At 40.0% G+C, this 19429-nt stretch overlaps 1 protein-coding gene across 18 annotated transcripts in view; it reads left to right on the forward strand.

Annotated features, from left to right (window-relative positions):
* Positions 1 to 19429, forward strand: part of LOC138761675 (double-stranded RNA-specific editase 1-like) — a 400374-nt gene that overhangs the window by 361780 nt on the left and 19165 nt on the right. For all 18 annotated transcript variants that reach the window (XM_069934221.1, XM_069934227.1, XM_069934222.1 and 15 more), the window contains one exon: positions 2658 to 2839. In XM_069934221.1, coding sequence (XP_069790322.1) covers positions 2658 to 2839 — 182 coding nt within the window. The remainder of the gene's footprint in view (positions 1 to 2657; positions 2840 to 19429) is intronic.

Genomic DNA, 19429 nt, shown 5'->3' on the forward strand with positions numbered 1-19429 from the left:
GCCCCCTCAGGGTTCTACAGATGATAACCTCTTTCTTTCAGGTCACCACAGAGTTCCTTTTTGTTTCTCTTATTCCAAGTGAAACATTAGACAGCCAGTCCTCTCCTCTTGCATGAACCACAAGGGCTTTGACCAGGCTGAACTAAGCACTTACAACCTGTCTTCCAAATGGGGTTTTCCACAAGCTTGCCAGCTTGTCCTGTTCCAGTCCCAGCTGCTGTTACTGTTTGTAACACTGTAGAACTGATCTTTCTCCTCTCTCTCTCTCTCTCTCTCTCTCTCTCTCTCTCTCTGAGAGAAAACCTGTTTGATTCTCTTTGCTTGCAAAACCACATGACCCTCTTAGAACACCAAGTTCCCCTCCAGGCAGAATGCGGCTCTGACAAGCCTTTTCACCTGATACCTTTTTGTAAACAACAATCCATTAATGAAGTCTCCTGGGCACTCTCCAAAGCTTTTGCAAAGGCTCTGAGGCCCCGCATTAGCAGAGCTCCAGTATTTTAAATAAGATGTGTTTTAAAGTATTTGTATGTTACCTACACTAACAACCCTTGCCCCAATTTACCTCCCAAAAACATATCTGTCACAGCTGAATTTATAGATAAAGTGAAAACGTTATTTCATATTTTGCTGCTGATGAGAGAATTGTTCAAATGGGCAATCTTTAAGGTGTTTAGTCTTGATTAATCTTCTTGATGTTGAAGCAAACTTTAGTGAGACCAAGTGTTGTCTTGAATCTTGTTACTTACTGATCGCCCTCAAGATAGAACCATTTGCTAACCAATACTAATTTTCAAGTCTGATTCCCTGCTTGGGAGTTCCAAACTGAAGTAAGGAATACATTGCAGATGTAAACTTCCTTGTGTTCGTTCTCCTTTCGAAACAGAATCCCATTTCACTGCACTCTAGTAACATAATTGCCGGTCCTAATTCATCTCTGAAAAAAGCTCTTAATTGAAAGTAGCTGAAGATTATGTTGTTAAGAATATTATATCTATTTTTTTAACTGCTCAAATGACATAAGTTGCCCTTGCATGTAACAATCTTCTATATACCTGATCCCTTTCTGGGACCAGATATATAGAATCTTATTATCCATTGTTAAAGGAATTAATCTATTTTGAGTCAAGGGCAACTTTGGAATTTTTTTCCTTTTGATCTAATTAAATTATTCAATTTATACCAAATATTCAAAATATGCTTTGTTAGAGGTGCTTCTTTTCTGACTTTGTACAGTTCAATTTCCACCCATGAAGGCTTGTCTCTTTAAAGATCTTGGCAAGAAAAGGAATTAGGTCCTCTGAAGTGGATTCCAAATCCTGACAGTTCCTCCTCTTTTCCTGCTTTTCTGTTTCTTTCTCTCTTATCTATTTTCACCTTCTTTCTTTTCTGTTTTTGTATTTCGGGATTTTGTTGGGTGGGGGGGAGGCGGGATGGGACTGTTTGGAGATATGGACAACTTGTACCATTGATTTTTCCTCATTTCATTTTATGTATTTAGGTAATGGTTATTTCTTGATCCATGTTTGACCACAAAATTAAAATAAAGTATTCAAAAAAAAAATAGAACCATTGCTATTGTCTGTCCCCTTTGTAGAGGGGATCGCACCAAGGTAAGACAATTATGCCATCCATGCCTCAATCTTACAGGTCAGCAGCCACCTGGTCTTTTGGATGTTTTCTGACCGCTCTGCATGGTGCACTTGTTCTCAGGCTACCCTCAATTGTTTGATGTTGTGGATGTTGTTCATGGTTTGGAAAAACAAGTGTTGACAGCTCCTGCACATGACAAGTATAAGAGCATCAATTCAGTGCCACCATGAGTGGAAGGATCTCAAACTTGTGTAGCATTGTTGCTTTCCTGGCTCAAGTACAGAGCCAATGTGATTCCTTGTGATAACCTTTTGGGTCAACTAAGTGATCATATTGGAGTTAGATTGGCAATCTGCAATACGAGTGGAGGGTGGATTTGAATGCAGAAAACTAAGGTGCTCAATTAAAACATTAATTACTGGTTGATAATGAGACTAAATTTAATCTGTGTAAAATATGTTTACATTTCACATAGGTCATTAAATAACTGATTTTAAATGGGTTTGTGATAGAAAGATTTAGGAAAATAAATATTCCAGATTGGTTTTGATATACTTCATGATTTAATAGTAGATACCACTGTGGATGCTTTCTGAGGCAAGATATTGTGGTGTTGCTCCATTGAACACAAGCTGTTTTGTGGTTAAATTATAATTTAATATTTCACAGTTCTTTAAATGCACAAGATTTCCATTAATGATTATTGAAATTTGATTTGATTGCTAAGTTGATACTTCATTCAGCTATCTGAAGGATTGCTGTGCAGACGCAGTGTAAAGCTTTTGAAGCATTATTGAAATTAAGAAGTGTATAATGTAAGTGTACAAAAATTGTGCCAGCCATATTGGTAGTAAAAATTTAAATCTATGGCTTATTGTTACCGTGACTATATTTAAGCTATTTTCAGATACATTAATTTATCGAGACAATTTAGTTTAGATCAGCAGTCATACTGCACAATACATTGCCAACAGAGAAGAGGTTTTTGATGTTTAGTGCTGTTGTATGGGTTCATGACAGCTCTCTGCTTATTTTTTTGAAAAATAATGTTCCCTTTATTTCAGGTGGAATGTGCTTGGAGTACAAGGAGCTCTGTTGACCCATTTTATGAAGCCTATTTACTTTGCCAGCATTATCCTGGGGAGTTTATACCATGCTGATCACTTGTCTCGTGCAGTCTACCAGCGAATTGGTGATATTGAAAATCTTCCAAGCATATATACTCTCAACAGGCCTCTGCTTAGTGGTGAGTTCACTCTGTCTTTTTATGGTATCAGCAGTTAATCTAATCACTTATTGGATTAAAACTGATGTTTGAACACACAATTCATATTTACAGAGAATTTATTTGATGTCCTGTGAGCCCTAAGTTTGTTTTACTGTAATATTGCATCCAAAGAGTATATTTCACTTTATAGAATGCAATCTTCCAATCAGCAAATTTTGTGAATCTTGTGCAGGATGAAGTATAGAGGAGAATGTGGTCTCGCAATGTTAAATGAAGTGGCCACTTCTCTCCTCAAATTGCAGTAGCAGCAGCTGTAAGATGGAGGAATGTCTGGTTGAGCACCGTTGTTGTTTGCCCAAAAGGTCTGCTGAAAGATTAGTCTTTCATCTGTGAAAAAGCTTCATGTTCAAAAGGTCTTGTAACTCCATGATCAAATCAGCAACTATTTAATCCACAAATAAAGTATTGCTGGCAAGAACAAGTTAGAATAGCAAGGTAGACTAAATGAATTATTAAGAGTTGCTTTTGCAGTTCAAGTTGCAGAATGAGAGATTTCATTTGTTTATTTGGAAATGGTTGGTAAACCTCCAATTTGTGCAGAATGTGAAAGCTAAAATCAGTAACACTGACCCATATTTTAAATGTACCCACATTAAAACAGTAATTGAACTAATGGATATTCTAATCGTATGTCATTCATTTATATGTCCCAAGGCACATTGCTAATATTGACCATAACAATGAAAAGTTATGAACTAGTATTCACTGTTATCCATATAACATTGCAGGTGGGCTGCATTGGAACTTCAATTTTTTTATAGATTTCCATTGAATGATCATTAAATGCTATTTGTCTGATTTTTTTTTTACTGAAAATTACTTTTGAAAATTGGACTCATTCTGTATGTGAGTTATGTCAAATTTGTGTGAGGAGGCTTCCTACAGTTTCTACTTTAAAACATTGAAAATTGTTTTTGATTATGTTGTCACATTTGATGCAGTACAGAAAATACACACCAATAAGAGATCATTAAAAGATGGACTATAAAAGGATGTTCTTTTGGCATAAAGATCTAGGACAAATCCATTACTTGTCACGTTAATGTCAAGAATGCACCAAGAGCGAGACTTTTGTTTTCGCTTTGCTCTTTTTACATCAGTTGGATTGTTAGATTCCTTGCCTTGCATTCTCTCCTGCTCCCTCCAACCAGGAAGTGTGTATTTTTATTGTGCTTGACTTTTATGGAGAGTGTTGGTTTAACTAAAAGCAAGTTAAAGTGAGAGAGAGAATAGAATTAGTCATGTGAAAAGTTAGATGTGTATTGATCCAAAGTGCATATTTCTCTCTGAATTTATTTCCTCTCTTTATAAACTGACTATTTAAATAAACTCTTTAATGTTTTCAGTAATCCTCCTCGATGGTTCCATTTGTGATTTTTTTCAAAAAAAATCAATCTAACCAATAGTTCGATAACCTAAGTCCTAAACAAGTACTCAGAACAATGTCAAGGAAAATGGGTGCTTATCGTAAGAATGTAACAGGTATAAATAGATGGTGTCCAGAGGAGAATGCCAAGTTTCTCAAGTACTGTTGGTTTGCCCTCATACAAGCAAGCGTCTGTCTTTGGGAAAAGTATTTTTTTACTATTTTAATCAAAGAAGAATTGAAGTTTCTCTGAGATTTTTTTTCCCCCTTCTATGTATTTCATTTGTTTGGCACTGACTCCAGTATTCTTCCAGTTGTTTGTTTTCAACACACTTGCACACCATCAATATGTGTTGCACCTTCATAATATAGCTAGTGTCCAACACAATCTGAACTCTCCCTAAACCTTATATTTGGCTTTGTTACCTTTAGATAATTAAATTTATTTGCAACATAGTACAAGCGAATTTCAGCCATTGAAACCCTTGTTGTCCAATTATACCCAATTAACGTACCAATCCCATATATTTTTGGAGGATGGTGGAAACTGGAGCACCCAGAGAGAAGTCAGGTCACATGGAGAACATGCAAACTCCTTATAGTCAGCACCAGATTCGAACCTGGGTTGCTGGTGCTGTAAGAACATTGGTCTAACCACTATGCCAACTGCACTGCACATTGAATCCATGCAACTTATTCAGTTTGCCATGCTATATCCTTCTCTGCTGATTAATACAATTATCACCACCCTGATGTTCACCAATTTCCATTGGCACCTGGCTAAGCAATGTCTCCATTTTAAAATTCTTATCCTTGTTTTCAAATGTTCCAAGGCATCATCCCTAATCATCTCTTCGATGTATTCTGCTCCCACAACCCTTTGAAATGGAGTCAAAGAGATAATTATAGTATTTTAGTTCTGGCCCTCATGATTGTCCTATATTTGAATCACTCCATCATGTCTACGGCTTCCCACCCAAAGTTCTGGAAACACCTCTGAAAACATTCTTTTAAATCTGCAGGGTTCCCTTTAAAATCAGTTCTTTGCTGCACTAATATCCCCTTACATAGCTTGATGTTTTAAATTGGAACAAATTGGCTAATTAAATTGCATGACTTGCCCACAGAATTTGAACCACTTCAACCTCCACTTGCTTCTGTCCCCAAAATCCTTTACTAACTGTTAACTCTTAAATATTGATTCATAGAACAGGAAAACTGGATATTCTTTTCATAAATCTTTCTGACCTTACTCTTTTTTTTAATTTGTGCTTTGAAGGTAGCAATTAGCTATATTGCACAGATCTGTCTAAAATGTGTAAAATTTGTGTTAGATATTGAAACTAAAGTTAAGAAAATTCAACAAAATTTCTATGGGGAATGTATTCTTTGAAAAGTTTATTGTAAGTATTGTGGACTGAACACAAGTTATGATATTAAGAAAATAAATATTTCATTTGACTTTTTTTTAGAATTTATTTGCCTTGATTCCTCTTCACTTTTATGTGAAGCCCAAGATTTTTATTCTATTACATTTTGAGTATGACCTTTATGAAGTAATGACCCTTGAACCTTTGTCTGGTCAGAAATAAGATGAATTTTATCCTCATGGGTAGCTGTTAAGAGATTGGAAAGATTACCATCTTTCACAGTATATAAAACCAAGTCTTTGCAGATAGGTCAATCATCATATCTAAAAATGGTCTAATTTGTCACCTCACAAAATGTGGCAAGAATGCCAAACAAGGAGATGGACAGCTTGAAAAGTAACCTGCTACATTGAATGGAAAGATTGGATTTAAAGGAATAGAATTCAGTCAACTATGTAGAAATGGTGACTGTTGTTGATTCATCCCAGAGCATTTTCAGAAATTGGTAATTATTTTCCTTATTCTTGTGATTAGTAACATTCTTTACTTAGATTATTAATGAACATGAGTTTTCATTGAAAATATAAATATGAATTCATTTGGAAATGCCTTTTTATAGGAAGTAAGAAAGAATTACTGTACCAGCCACACTGGTTCAAATTTGGCACTCTCTGAAAGGAAACCCATGCAGAGACAGGGAGAACATATAAACTCCTTACAGTCAGCTGGCACTGTAACAATGTTGTATTAACAATTACGTCAATTATGCCTATTGGATTATATAATCAAAAGGAAGCTATTTATTAAATAACTGTTCATGGAGATTTGTCTATACTTTCAATAAATTATACAATAGTTTCACATTTCTGTGGAAAACTTGGAATTTTTTATGGTTTATCATTATTTTTTTCATACTTAGGAAAATTTTGCAACTCTAATTTTTATTTTCAATTATGTGTTTTTTTAATATTTTATTTTGATATTCATAGACTCATAAGAATTCAAACAAACAATACAATCCCTTTCAACACTCATATAGCCTACAGAATCTGTATTTATTCCCCCGTCCCTATCCCCAATACAACTGAGAATATAGTCATATATTGTACAGATACAAATACTGGTGGGGTCCATGACCCCTCCAGAGACCTGGGAAAAAGCTAGGAAAAAACAACCAGGGTGACTAAGTTACAAAAGGAAGAAAAATTTTAAAAAACTAAAAACAAAACTAAAATAAAGCATGTCATCTGCGTCATGTTTTACTTCCTTAATCCCACTCATTTCTCTACTGGGACGGATTGTTACAGTACCCACAATTCAAAGGGGGGGCCTATCGAATCTGCATACCGATGTATTTCAGATAGGATTGCCACACTCTAATGAATATGTCATATTTCTTTCTTAGATTGTACATGATTTTCTCCAGGGGACTGCAGATCTGCATTTCCATATTCCATCGTGTGGTATTTAATTGGGAGTTGGATTTCCAAGTAACCACTATGCACGTCCTCGCTGCTGACAGGGTGACCTTCACGAACTGAATTTGGTATTTGGACAATCTAAAACTCACATCCCCAATATCTCCCAGAAAGTACGACTCCGGATTCTGTGGAAATTCTGCCTTTTGTCAATTTTTTCATAATGTCCCCCAGGTTCACCCAGAAGGTGGACATAGCCACATGGAGTGGAAAAAGATTCCAATCTCCATTCCATACTTAAAGCACATTTCCAAAATTTATGGCTTTGATTTATGTAATTTTTGTGGTGTAAAGTACAGCTCATGCAAGAAGTTGTATTGCACCAACCTGTATCTGGCCTTAATGACCCCAGTCACACTGTCCAGACTCAGGTCTTGCTACCACTCTTCATTGATTGTTGTGCCAAAGTCCAACTCCCATCTCTCTCGACCTGTGTAAGCCTTGCTTCGTGCCCTCACTTTGAATATGCTATTAGTTAATGCTCTTGCAATGATTTTATGATCTATATTCAATAACGAGATTGGTCTATACAAGGCGGGATTAATGGGACACTTTTTTTGGGATTACTGTGAAGATTGATGTTGAAAAAGACTCTAGGAGGATATGCATCTCTGCTGCCTGATCCACCATCTTCATAAGAAGGGACATTAAAAGATCTTTGAACTCTTTATAAAATTCAGCAGGGAAACCATCCTCCCCCGGTGATTTGCCAGCCAGCAAAGAGCTCATGGTCGGATTGATTGTTCTTGAAGCCTCTTCTGCCCTCCCCTGCCAGTCAAAACTTAATGGGCCCTCTCTCCCAGCTCATGGTACTGCTGTCTAGACCTTCCAGTTGGGCTATCTCTTGTTCTAAATCATTAATCTCCTTCATGTGCCCATTTTTGATGCTCTTGGTATATCCAGTTATCTGGCCCCTTAAATAAGCCTTCAGTATGTCCTATATTAGGAAGTTATCCTCAGTAGAGGGGCAGTTCATCTCACAGAACAATTCTATCTGAACTCTAACAAAGCTACAAAATTCTAGTTTTTCCAACAGCAATGTGTTTTCAATTATGCGTTGATGAAAAATCTTAGCATTGAAATGAGTTCTGCTAACATAAAAGTTGACAGAAAATATTGTTGGGACCCAATTTGAGACAAGAATGAAATTTAGAAGGATGGAGATTTTTTCCAAGTTGGTTCATATATTACCTGATGTCTCTTTAGGAATATTGAACATTTGTTAAACTTGCCTAATGTCAATTCATGCATTTATAGCTTTCATAAACTCTACTCAAACTTCTACATTTATAAATTATGATATTTGGAAGAGAAATTCCAAATGTAATCATGTGTGCTCAAGAGTATTCCGCAAGATGGGACAACAACTGTTTCAGGTTACCGGCCTCAGGCAATCTTGACAGAAGTAATGAAGTTTTCAAAGCCCGTGAGACTTTGATAAGACAATCTTCCAGCTGTGTTCCTTGCCAGTCAGCCAGCTGGACCAAACTCCTGATATAGTAATTCAGGAGAAAAATAGAAGAGCAACCTGGGTAAAACGGTCTGGGATCCAGACGCATATACCATGTGATTTATTGAATTTGGTTGAGGGTGGGAAGCTCGTTGCTGGGAATTTCACAGTTGCTGCCTGACCTGCTTAATGTTTGTAGCATTTTTCAGTTTGTATTTTGAAAATGTCTACATTTTTTTTATTGTTTACTGTGATAGAATATTGTCCACCTGTCTGGTTGAGTTCATCTCCAACATTGTCAATGTGGAGAAAGCAGCCCCCTTGATTCCCACCCATTTCTAAAATATACCCACTTCACTGCCAGATTACATTTGCTGCAGTGTTTAATGTTGATAAACTACTTTCCATAAGCACATGATTTTTATCACGTAGAAATAAAAAGCAGCAGAAACCTGGGAATATCTAGAGGCTTGCACTAGCAAATTTTCCAGATACGCTTCAAATAACAATCTCCTTCAGTTTGGTGATAATTATGCAGTTTTAGCACAACCATCCTCTATTCATTGCCTCTCCTGACAAAGGCAAATACCCTGTATTGCTTTCTGAATAACATTATCTACTTGTACTGCAACCTTCAAGGCTCTGTGAAAAGTAACGCATACAAAGTCGCCAAGAGCAATAGGAAGCCAGAAGATTGGGAAAACTTTAAGAAGCAACAAAGAACTACCAAGTGAGCAATAAAGAGAGGGAAGGTAGACTGAGAAAGGATTAGCACAAAATATAAAAATGGATAGTAAAAGTTTATATAATTATATAAAGCACAAAAGGGAGAGTAAAGTGAAAATTGGTCCCTTGCAGGATGAGAAGGGGGAATTGATGTTGGGTAATGAGAGAAAATGGCTTTGAATAACTATTTTCAAAGGACATATGTTATGGATGTGCATCTTTTGGCGGGCAGCAACCTCCTTTGAAGAAGACCGCAGAGCCCACCTCACTGACAAAAGGCAAAGGAGGAAAAACCCAACACCCAACCCCAACCAACCAATTTTCCCCTGCAACCGCTGCAACCGTGTCTGCCTGTCCCGCATCGGACTTGTCAGCCACAAACGAGCCTGCAGCTGACGTGGACTTTTTACCCCCTCCATAAATCTTCGTCCGCGAAGCCAAGTCAAAGAAAGAAGAAGAAGGAGAGAGGACCTGGATGTAAAAGCTATCACCAAAGAGGTAGAACTCAGAAAACTTAAGGATCTAAAGATAACTAAATACCCTGGTCCTGATTGGATTCATCCCAGGATACTGAAAGAAATGGCAGCAGTTATACTTGAGCAGGGGTTCCCAACCTGGGGTACATGTACCCCCAGTGGTGCATTTGCACTCTTTAGGGGGTACATTGGGTCTGAGAGAATAACCACTACTGTACAATACATGGTGTTGTAATCTGCAGTCAGATTGCACAATGTCGTGGTTTTTTTTAATCCTTAATTTTTAGGGGTACACGCGAACATATAAAAATGCTCAGAGGAACAAAAAGGTTGGGAACCCCTGTACTAGAGGCTTTGGTGATAAATTTACAAAAATACTCTGGGCAGGTCCCAGTAGATTGGAAGATGGCGAATGTCAGATAAGAATGTAGGTAAAAGGCAGGTAACTATAGGTCAGTTAGTTTAACATCTGAAAGTTATCATTAAAGAAGAAATGCCATTATTCCTTCAGTGCTGGTCAAGAAGCTACAAACTCTAGGCCTCTGTACCTCACTCTGTAACTGGATCTTTGACTTTCTTATTGGAAGATCACAGTCAGTACAAATTGGAAACAACGTCTCCAATTTGCATGCTTAGCCACCTCTCTACTTGTTATACACCTATGACTGTATGGCCAGGCACAATTTCAATGCCATCTACAAGTTTGCCGATGACACCACAGTTGTCATCAGAATCACAAACGGCAATGAGGAAGCGTACAGGAGGGAGCTAGATCAGCTCGTTGAATGGTGTAATGACAACAACCTTGCTCTCAACATCAGCAAAACCAAAGAGATGGTTGTGGACTTCAGGAGGACGTCAGGGGTACACGACCCAATGCTCATTGAAAGCTCAGTAGTGGAAAGAGTCAAAAACTTCAAATTCTTGCATGACAGGATCTCCAAGGATCTGTCCTGGCACCTCCACGTTGATGCAGTCACAAAGAAGGCTCGTCAGCAGCTATACTTTGTGAGGTGTCGGCACCAGACTTCACTCCATTGTAGACTTCTACATGAGGCAGTATTTTAAATAAGCGGCCTCTATCCTCAAAGAACCCCCACCACCACCCAGGCAATGCCATCTTCACTCTGTTACAATCAGGGAAAAGGTACAGGAGCCTAAAGACGAGCACTCAGCGGCACAAGGACAGCTTCTTCCCTGCTGCCATCAGATTCCTGAATAATCAGTGAACTAAAGACACGGCCTTTCTTTTTGTGCCCTGTTATTGTTTATTATTTTATTTTTATAGTGATGTCGTAAGATGGTTATAATATGTACATTTGCACTGTGATGCTGCCGCAACACACCAAATTACTTGACTTCTTCATGACAATAAATTCTGATTCTGAAGTAGCAAGGCATCTGGAGAGAAATGGATCCATCAAGCAAACGCAGTTTGGATTCAGCAAAGGCAGGTCCTGGTTGACATATTTACTGGAGTTCTTTGAGGATATAATGAGCAGGTGGATTTCGTCTACCTGAATTTCCAGAAGGTGTTCAATAAGATGCTGTATAAAAGACATACAGAAGATAATGATGCATGGAGTTGGGGGTGATGTATTATCATTGATAGAGGATTGGCTACCTAATAGAAAGTGGAGATTTGGGGTAGAGGGGTATTTTTCTGGTTGGCAATCAGTGGCAAGCGGGGTGCCACAGGGGGTCGGTGCTGGGCCTGCAACCATTCACAATATACATAACTGATCTGGAAGAGGAGACAGAGTGTAGTGAATATGTTTGCTGATTATGCTAAATTGAGTGGAAAAACAGAGGATATGCAGTGTCTGCAGAGAGATAAATATAGGTTAACTGAGTCGGCAAGAGTCTGGCAGATGGAATACAATGTTGGCAATTGTGAAGTATAAACATGGAAGGAAAATGAAAGATTCAGAATATTATTCAAATGGAAAGTGATTGTAGCATGGTGCCATGCAGAAGGATTAGGGAGTTTAGTTTGCAGGTGCAACAGGCTATCAAGAAGGCAAATGAAATGTTGGTCTTCATTGCTGGAGGGATTGTATTTAAGAGAAGGGAAGTTATGCTGCTCTGTACAAGATAATAGTGAGATTGCATCTGGAGTACTGTGTGTAGTTCTGGTCTCCTTACTTGAGGAAGGATATACTGGCTTTAGAGGTGATGAGGAGGAGGTTTAGCAGCTTGATTCCAGGAATGAAGGGGTTAGCCTATGAGGAGAGATTGAGTTGTCTGGGATTGTATTGGATAGAATTTAGAAGAATGAGAGGGGATCTTATAGAAACTTACAAAATTATGAAAGACATAGATAAGAGAGGTAGGTAAGTTGTTTACATTGGTAGGGAAAACCAGAATATGGGACATAGCCTCAAGATCCAGGGTGGTAGATTTAGGAAGGAGATGAGGAGGAACTGCTTTTCCCAGAGGGTGGTGAATCTTTGGAATTCGCTGCCCATTGAAGCAGTGGAAGCAACCTCCGTAAATATATTTAAGACAAGGTTGGATAGATTTCTACATAGTAAGGGAATTAAAGGATGTGGGGAAAAGGCAGGTAGGTGGAGATGAGCGTATCATCAGATCTCATTGAATGGCAGAGCAGGCTTGACTCGCTGCATGGCCTACTCCTGCTCCTATTTCTTATCTTCTTATTTTCTTCTGTTCTACTTAGTATCCAATCATTTACTGTCTGCTCTCTTGCTTTATTTAACCTCCTCAAATTCATTATCTTGTACTTCTCTGGATTAAATTCCATCTGCCACTGTTAGAACTTGGAACATAGAACACTACAGCACAGTACAGGCCATTTGGCCCTCTGTGTGTTGTATCCATCTCACCAATTTTTTGAAATTTTCTCCAGCCTAGAGCTGGTACTTGTTTACAATTTGACCCTTAGATAAAATAATTTAGAAAAATAAGAACATTTGTATTTCTCATCTTCTGGTCATTCCAGCATGCCACAAAGGTAGCTTTGATTGTTGTAATGCGGAAATGTAATAGTAAATTTGTGCAAAGTGGGCTTCATCAAACAGTAGTGCAGAAAAGGCATAATGAAATCTTGGTTTTTTTCCATTTGATACAGCTAAGTTTTTGTCTACGAATTTGCTGTGTCATTAAAACTGCCCCTCAATCTCTGTCCTCTTACCACTTCTGTGTCAGCTCATGTGGTACTTAAATCCTCTTCCTCATCTTTGTTACCCATGAATTTGACTTTTCTCATCCTTCATCGTTCCCCATTGGCCTCCAATCTTCTCCCAAAACTAAACTAAAAGGCCTGAGGATTGGGTAAGTGCAAATCTCTTGCACTCATTATGCTGCCCTGTGCTTAGAGACCTGAATTGTCTCCCATTGCAAAGCTGGCTTGGTTTTAAAACCTTCACTGTTGTTTTCATTATCTCTGTGCATTCTACTATGCTCTCCTTCCATCAATCAATTGATCTCTGCTATTCCAGTTCTAGCTCTTGCACACTTCCAATTTTAATCACTCCACCATTGGTAATACCAATTGACCTAATTCCTAAACAGTCTCTAGACCCCTTCTTCTTCCTGTAATTCTTTTTAAATCCAAGTCTGCTATCGAGAACCTTGATTTTTAAGAACTGCAATACAATTGCAAGTAGTTCTCATAGATATTTGTTTGGGTAACATTAACAAGAACACAAAAACTTTTGTAACTAATTTTTCCTTCCATTATTTCTGCTCCCACCCCCACCTCTGCCAACATTTTACCATACCTTAATGAAGGGCTCAAGTCTGAAATGATGGTTATGTATCTTTATTTTTGTTTTATAAAGTACACTGTTTGACTGGCTGAGTTTCTCCAGCATTGTGGTTTTACTTCTTTTCCTTTCTTTATTGGTTGCTTTGTAGTTCTTTGTTGTTTTTATAGTTTTCTCAATCTTCCAGTTTCCTACGGCTCTTGGCGACTTTGTACACATGAGCTTTTAGTTTGATGCTTTGCTTTATTTCCTTAATTATCCAAGCCAGGCTCTCCCTTTACTGCCCTTGCTTTTAATTGGAATATAATTTTGATATTGAACATTATAAAAAATGTATTTGTAAGTCTTCTACTGCTTCTCAACTGTCCCACCTTATAGGCTATATTCCCAGTTGACAACACCCACTGGTTTTAGATCGAACTATTACGCCTTCCATTTGTGTGAGAAGTTCATTTTACCTACATCATTGCACAGGACCAAACCTAAGACTGTCTCCACCAACCTGATTGAGGGAAATAGTATTGTCTGGACTCAGGATAACTCCTCAAAATTGTTGTGCACTCTTTTTCATCAAAGAGAGGCGGGGGGGTGGGGGGGTAGGTGGATATTCATGAAATACTGTACATCTAAAAAGTCAATTTCAATTATATAAAATATGTGGCAGAATGTTTTCATACATGCGTACATTTCCTAGTGAGCATATTCCAACCACATTCACTCAGCTAACGTGTTTGGAAAATGCAACCTAAGGTTGTTCAATTTATTAATATAGATTTCAAGTTTGTGATGGAGAACATTTGCCTTTAGAAGAATATTGTGATGTCTCAGATGCTGAAGATGTCCAATTTATCCAAGGCATATCCTTCCCAATATCCAAGTTATGATTCCAGTGCAAAAAAATCTTTCTAATTAACTTGTATTGCCATGAATTTTGGACTTAAATCTGCACCAAGTGGAATAGTGCTGATGTGGATATAGTAGACAGCTTTAAGTTCCAAGGGGCAAACATCTCCATTGACTTGACCTGCTCCCCCATGCTGATACAATGGTAAAGAAAGTGAACCAGAGACTCTCCTTCCTCAAAAGCTTTCAGCCGTCACCTGCATCCCTTAACAACAGGTGCACTATTGAACGCATCCTATCAGTGATCAGGGTGCATCACTGAGTAGTAAGTGAAAATATTCACTCAAGACCATAAGAAATTGCAAAGGGTTGTGAACACTTTGCAGGCCACAACACATATCCTCCCTTCCATCTCTAACTCCCACTGCCTTTGAAAAGCAACTAACATGAAGATTCATAAATGTGAGATCATGCACCACCATATTCTGTCCTGCTTTTTATCCAAGTCTCGAATGAACCCCAAATTATAAAATTATGTATTCTTTCTCTTTCTGTCTTTATTTCTCTCTTTAACCTTCTAACTACACTTTTGTTCTTTGTCTTATTTTTTTATACAGGTACACGATCCTTTATCCGGAACCCTTGGGATCAGTGTGTTCCGAATTTTGGATTTTTCCGGATTTCGGAAAGCCCACCCAAATTGTGCTGTATCCAACCCCACCCCCTTCCAGTCGCCCAGCCACCTCCCCCAACTGTGGTCCCTTGGCCGCCTAGCAGTCTCCCCCGACCGCTAGTCCCTTGGCTGTCTCCCCCAACTGTGGTCCCTCGGCCACCCGGACGTCTCCCCCGACCACCGGTCCCTGTGCCACCCAGCTGCCTCCCCCAACTGCGGTCCCTCAGCCGCCCAGTAATCTTCCCCCGACCGCCAGTCCCTCGGCCGCCCGGCAGTCTCCCCTGACCACCAGTCCCTCGGGCGTCTTCCCTGACCACAGTCCCTCGGCCGCCTGGTGGTCTCCCCCGACCACCGGTCCCTCAGTCGCCTTCCCCGACCGTCGGTCCCTCGGCCGCCTCCCCCAACCGCCCAGCAGTCTCCCCCGACCGACAGTCTCTCAGCCGTCTCCCCCGACTGCCGGTCCCTCGGCCGCCTCCCCCGACCGCCAGTCCCCCGACCGCCAGTCCCCTAACCGCCCAGCAGCCTCTCCCAACCGCCGGTCCATCAACCACCACCCCCAACTGCTCAACCGCCAGTCCCCCAACCGCCCAGCAGTCTCCTCCGACCGACAGTCCCTCAGCCGCCTCCCCCGACCGACGGTGCCCACTTGCCGGATTTTGGAGCTTTCCGGATTTTAGATGTCAGGATAAAGGATCATGTACCTGTACTAAGTATGTCTACTGGTCCGCTTGCATAATAATTGCTAACACTGCATTTTGATACATGTAACAATAAACTTCAATTTGAAACTTTGAAATATATTTAGTGAAATTTAACAACTTGTATGAAGGTTTTGCCATTTTATTTCAACCAGGAGTTATTCCACAAAATAGTCAGAACCTGTGTTGAGAGCAATACACAAATGTGTTGGAGCACACAGTAGGTCATGTAGCATTCATGGAAGAAAAGGGTAATCAATGGCCTTCATCAGATATAAACAGAAACAGGCAGGTGCCAAAATAAATAAGGTTAGAGGGAGAGATGTTGGGTGGAGAGGAGGGAGAAAGTGACCTCAACTGCATGTCTGCGGCTGAGACCCCATCCAGTGGGACCAGACAGCATACCTGGTCTGGTAAGGAGGGACTGCTCAGACCAACTGACGGAGGTCTGTAGAGACATTTTCAATACGTCACTGCAGTCCATTGCGACCTTATATTTCACGACAGCCACCATCATCCTAGTACCAAAGAGGGCGATAGTAGCAGACCTCAATTACTCCCACCCAGTGGCACCGACTTCAACCATTATGAAATGTTTAGAGCATCTGGTGAGGAATGCATCAAAGCATATCTCCCAGAAACACTGGGCCCATTTCAATTTGCCTACAGTTGGAACCATTCTACTGATGATGTGACAGCCTTGTCCCCACACTGCCATGACCTACCTGGAGGACAAAGCCTCATGTGCCAGGCTGCTGTTCATTGATTTCAGCTCCACATTTAATACGATTATTCCCCAGAGGATGGTGGAGAAGCTGTCTTCACTGGAATTCAACACCCCTCTGTGTAAGCACAGTCGGTCCGGGTCAATAGCAGAAGTTCATTCATCATTACATTGAGCATTGGCGCACCTTAGGGCTGTGTTCAGCCTGCTCCTACCCATGCTACTGACCCACAAATGCAGCTCCAGCAGAGTTATCAAGTTTGCAGATGACACATTAGTAGTTGGCCTCATCAACATAAACTACAATGATAGAGTATATAGATATGTTTTTGGGAGATAAATTTGGGCAGGTTTTTTCAGTATAGGTCACAAACAAGCACTTTAAAACAGATCTTATTTAAAATGCTGGAGCTCTGTTCATGCCAGACATATAGGTGCCTAGAGCTTTTGCAAAAGCTTTGGAGAGTGCCCAAGAGACTTCGTTGTTTACAAAAAGGCAACAGATGATAGAACCTGTCAGAGCTGCAGATTGTCTGGAGTAGAACTTGCTGTTCTAGGAGGGTCACGTGGTTTTGCAAGTAGAGAGAGTCAAAGAGGTTTTTCTCAGAGAGCGGGAGAGAGAGAGAGCAGTTCTACAGTTTTACAGTCAGCAGCAGCAGCTGGGACTGGAACAGGACAAGCTGGCAAGCTTGTGGATAACTCCATTTGGAAAATGGGTTGAAAGTGCTTAGTTTAGCCTGGTCAAAGACCTTGTGATTCATGCAAGAGGAGAGGACTGGATGTCTAATGTTTCACTTGAAATAAGAGAAACAAAAAGGAACTCTGTGGTGTCCTGAAAGGAAGAGGTTATCATCTGGAGAACCCTGAGGGGGCAAGTTTCTTCGGCAAGACACTGAAGTGGCTGATTAAAAAGGGATCAGTTGTGGGTGTCCAGCATACAACAAATCTCTCTCTGAAAACTGACAAGAACCTTCCTGAGTGGTAACCATTTACCTTTCAATCACCAAAGCCTGATGAACTTTATAAATGTTAAATTCTGTGCACAGTATAAGTATTGCCTGCAACCAGTGAATTTAGAGGAATGAGAATTGAGATTTGACTGTGAACCAAAGAACCTTTCTGAACTTACACACACATTACATACATGTGTGCTTAGAATTAGAAGGGAGTTAAGTTAGGTTAGTTAAGTCAATAGTGATAAGTTAAAGTGTGATTCTGTTTTCATGTTTAAAGATAATTAAAAGCTTTTGTTTAAGTAACCATTTGTCTTGGTTAATATCTATTGCTGCTGGGTTTTGGGGTCCTCTCGGCTCATAACACTACAGAGAAGAGGTGAAAAATCTTGTGTTGTGGTGCAAGAATAACAACCTGAGTCTATGTGGACAAGACGAAAGAGATGATTGTGGACTTCAAGAGGATGAGGGATGACCATCCTCCATTACACATCAATAACTCTGTAGTGGAGAGAGTAGAGAGCACTAAGTTCCTTGGAGTTCACTTTAGTAGTGACCACTCATGGGCACACAAAATTTCCTCACTTGTCAGGAAGGCACAACTGCAACTGCACTTCCTGAGTGGGCCAGGCTACTGGCCATCATCCTGTCAATTTTGTACAGTAGCTCTACCGAGAGTGTGGCTCTATGACAGTATGCTACATTTAATGTAGAATATTGGATCTGAGGTCAATTCACAAGACCATAAGAGCGGCAAAGAGAATCACTGAGGACTCCCTCCCCCCCCCACCCCCTCCCCACCACCCCTTCGATGGGATCTGTCAGGAATGTTGTCTGAAGAGTGCTTGCAAAATTGTTAAGGACCCCTACCACCCCACACACAGCATCTTCCAACAACTCCTGTCAGGAAAGAGATATAGAAGTAATAAAGCCAGAATTGCCAGGCTGAGAAACAGCTTCTTCCATGAGCAGTGGGACTGCTGAACGACAGATGAACTGCTCATACATTCTTCTGAAACTACTATTTATTTAATAATATTTATTCATTTTTATATACGTACTGCATATAATATACAAGTGTGCAAACCTATGGAGAGGATTCTAAAGGATAGGATCTGTGAGCATTTGGAGAAGTACAGTCTACCCAAGGGTGGTAAGCATAGCTTTGTGAAGGGAAGGTCATGCCTCACGAGTCTAATTGAGTGTTTTGAGGAAATAACAAAAGAAATTGATGAGGGTAGGGTGGTAGATGTGGTCTACATTGGATCTTAGCAAGGCATTTGACAAGGACCCCCACGAGAGACTCATCCAGAAAGACTTGAGGCACAGGATCAGTGGAACCTTGGCTGTGTGGATAAATAATTGGCTTGTAGGAAGAAAGCAGAGAGTAGTAGTGGAAGGAAATTATTCTGCCTGGAGGTTGTGGATTAGTGGAGTAGCGCAAGGATCTGTTCTGTGACCCCCCGTTGCTCTTTGTGATTTTTATAAATGACCTGGATGAAGAGGTAGAAGGCTGGATCAGTAAGTTTGTAGATGACACAAAGGTTGAAGGGGTTGTGGATGGAGTTGAATGTTTTTGAAGGTTACTGGAGGATATAGACATGATGCAGAGTTGGGCAGAAAAGTAGCAGATAGATTTAAATGCGGATAAGTGTTAAGGTGATACATTTTGGAAAGAAAAACCAGAAGGCTGAGTTAATGATCGGATACTTAAGAGTGTAGATGAACAGAGCGACCTTGGGGTTCAAATCCATCCATACATCCCTCAAGGTCGCCACATAGGTTGATAGGATAGTTAAGAAGGCCTATGGAATGCTGGGGTTCATTAATGGGGGCTTGAATTCAGGAGAAGTGAGGTCACCTTGCAACTCTCCAAATCTCTGATAAGACCACACTTAGAGTATTGTGTTCAGTTCTGGTCACCTCATTTTAGGAAGGATATGGAAGCTATGGAGATGGTACAGAGGAGACCTACCAGGATGTCACCTGGATTGGGGAAACAAGTCTTATGAGGCAAGGTTAGCAGAACTGGGACTTTTCTCTTTGGAGCGTGTAGAAGGATG

Source organism: Narcine bancroftii, chromosome 4 (genome assembly GCF_036971445.1).
Source record: "Narcine bancroftii isolate sNarBan1 chromosome 4, sNarBan1.hap1, whole genome shotgun sequence".
NCBI classification, from domain to species: Eukaryota; Metazoa; Chordata; class Chondrichthyes; order Torpediniformes; family Narcinidae; genus Narcine; species Narcine bancroftii.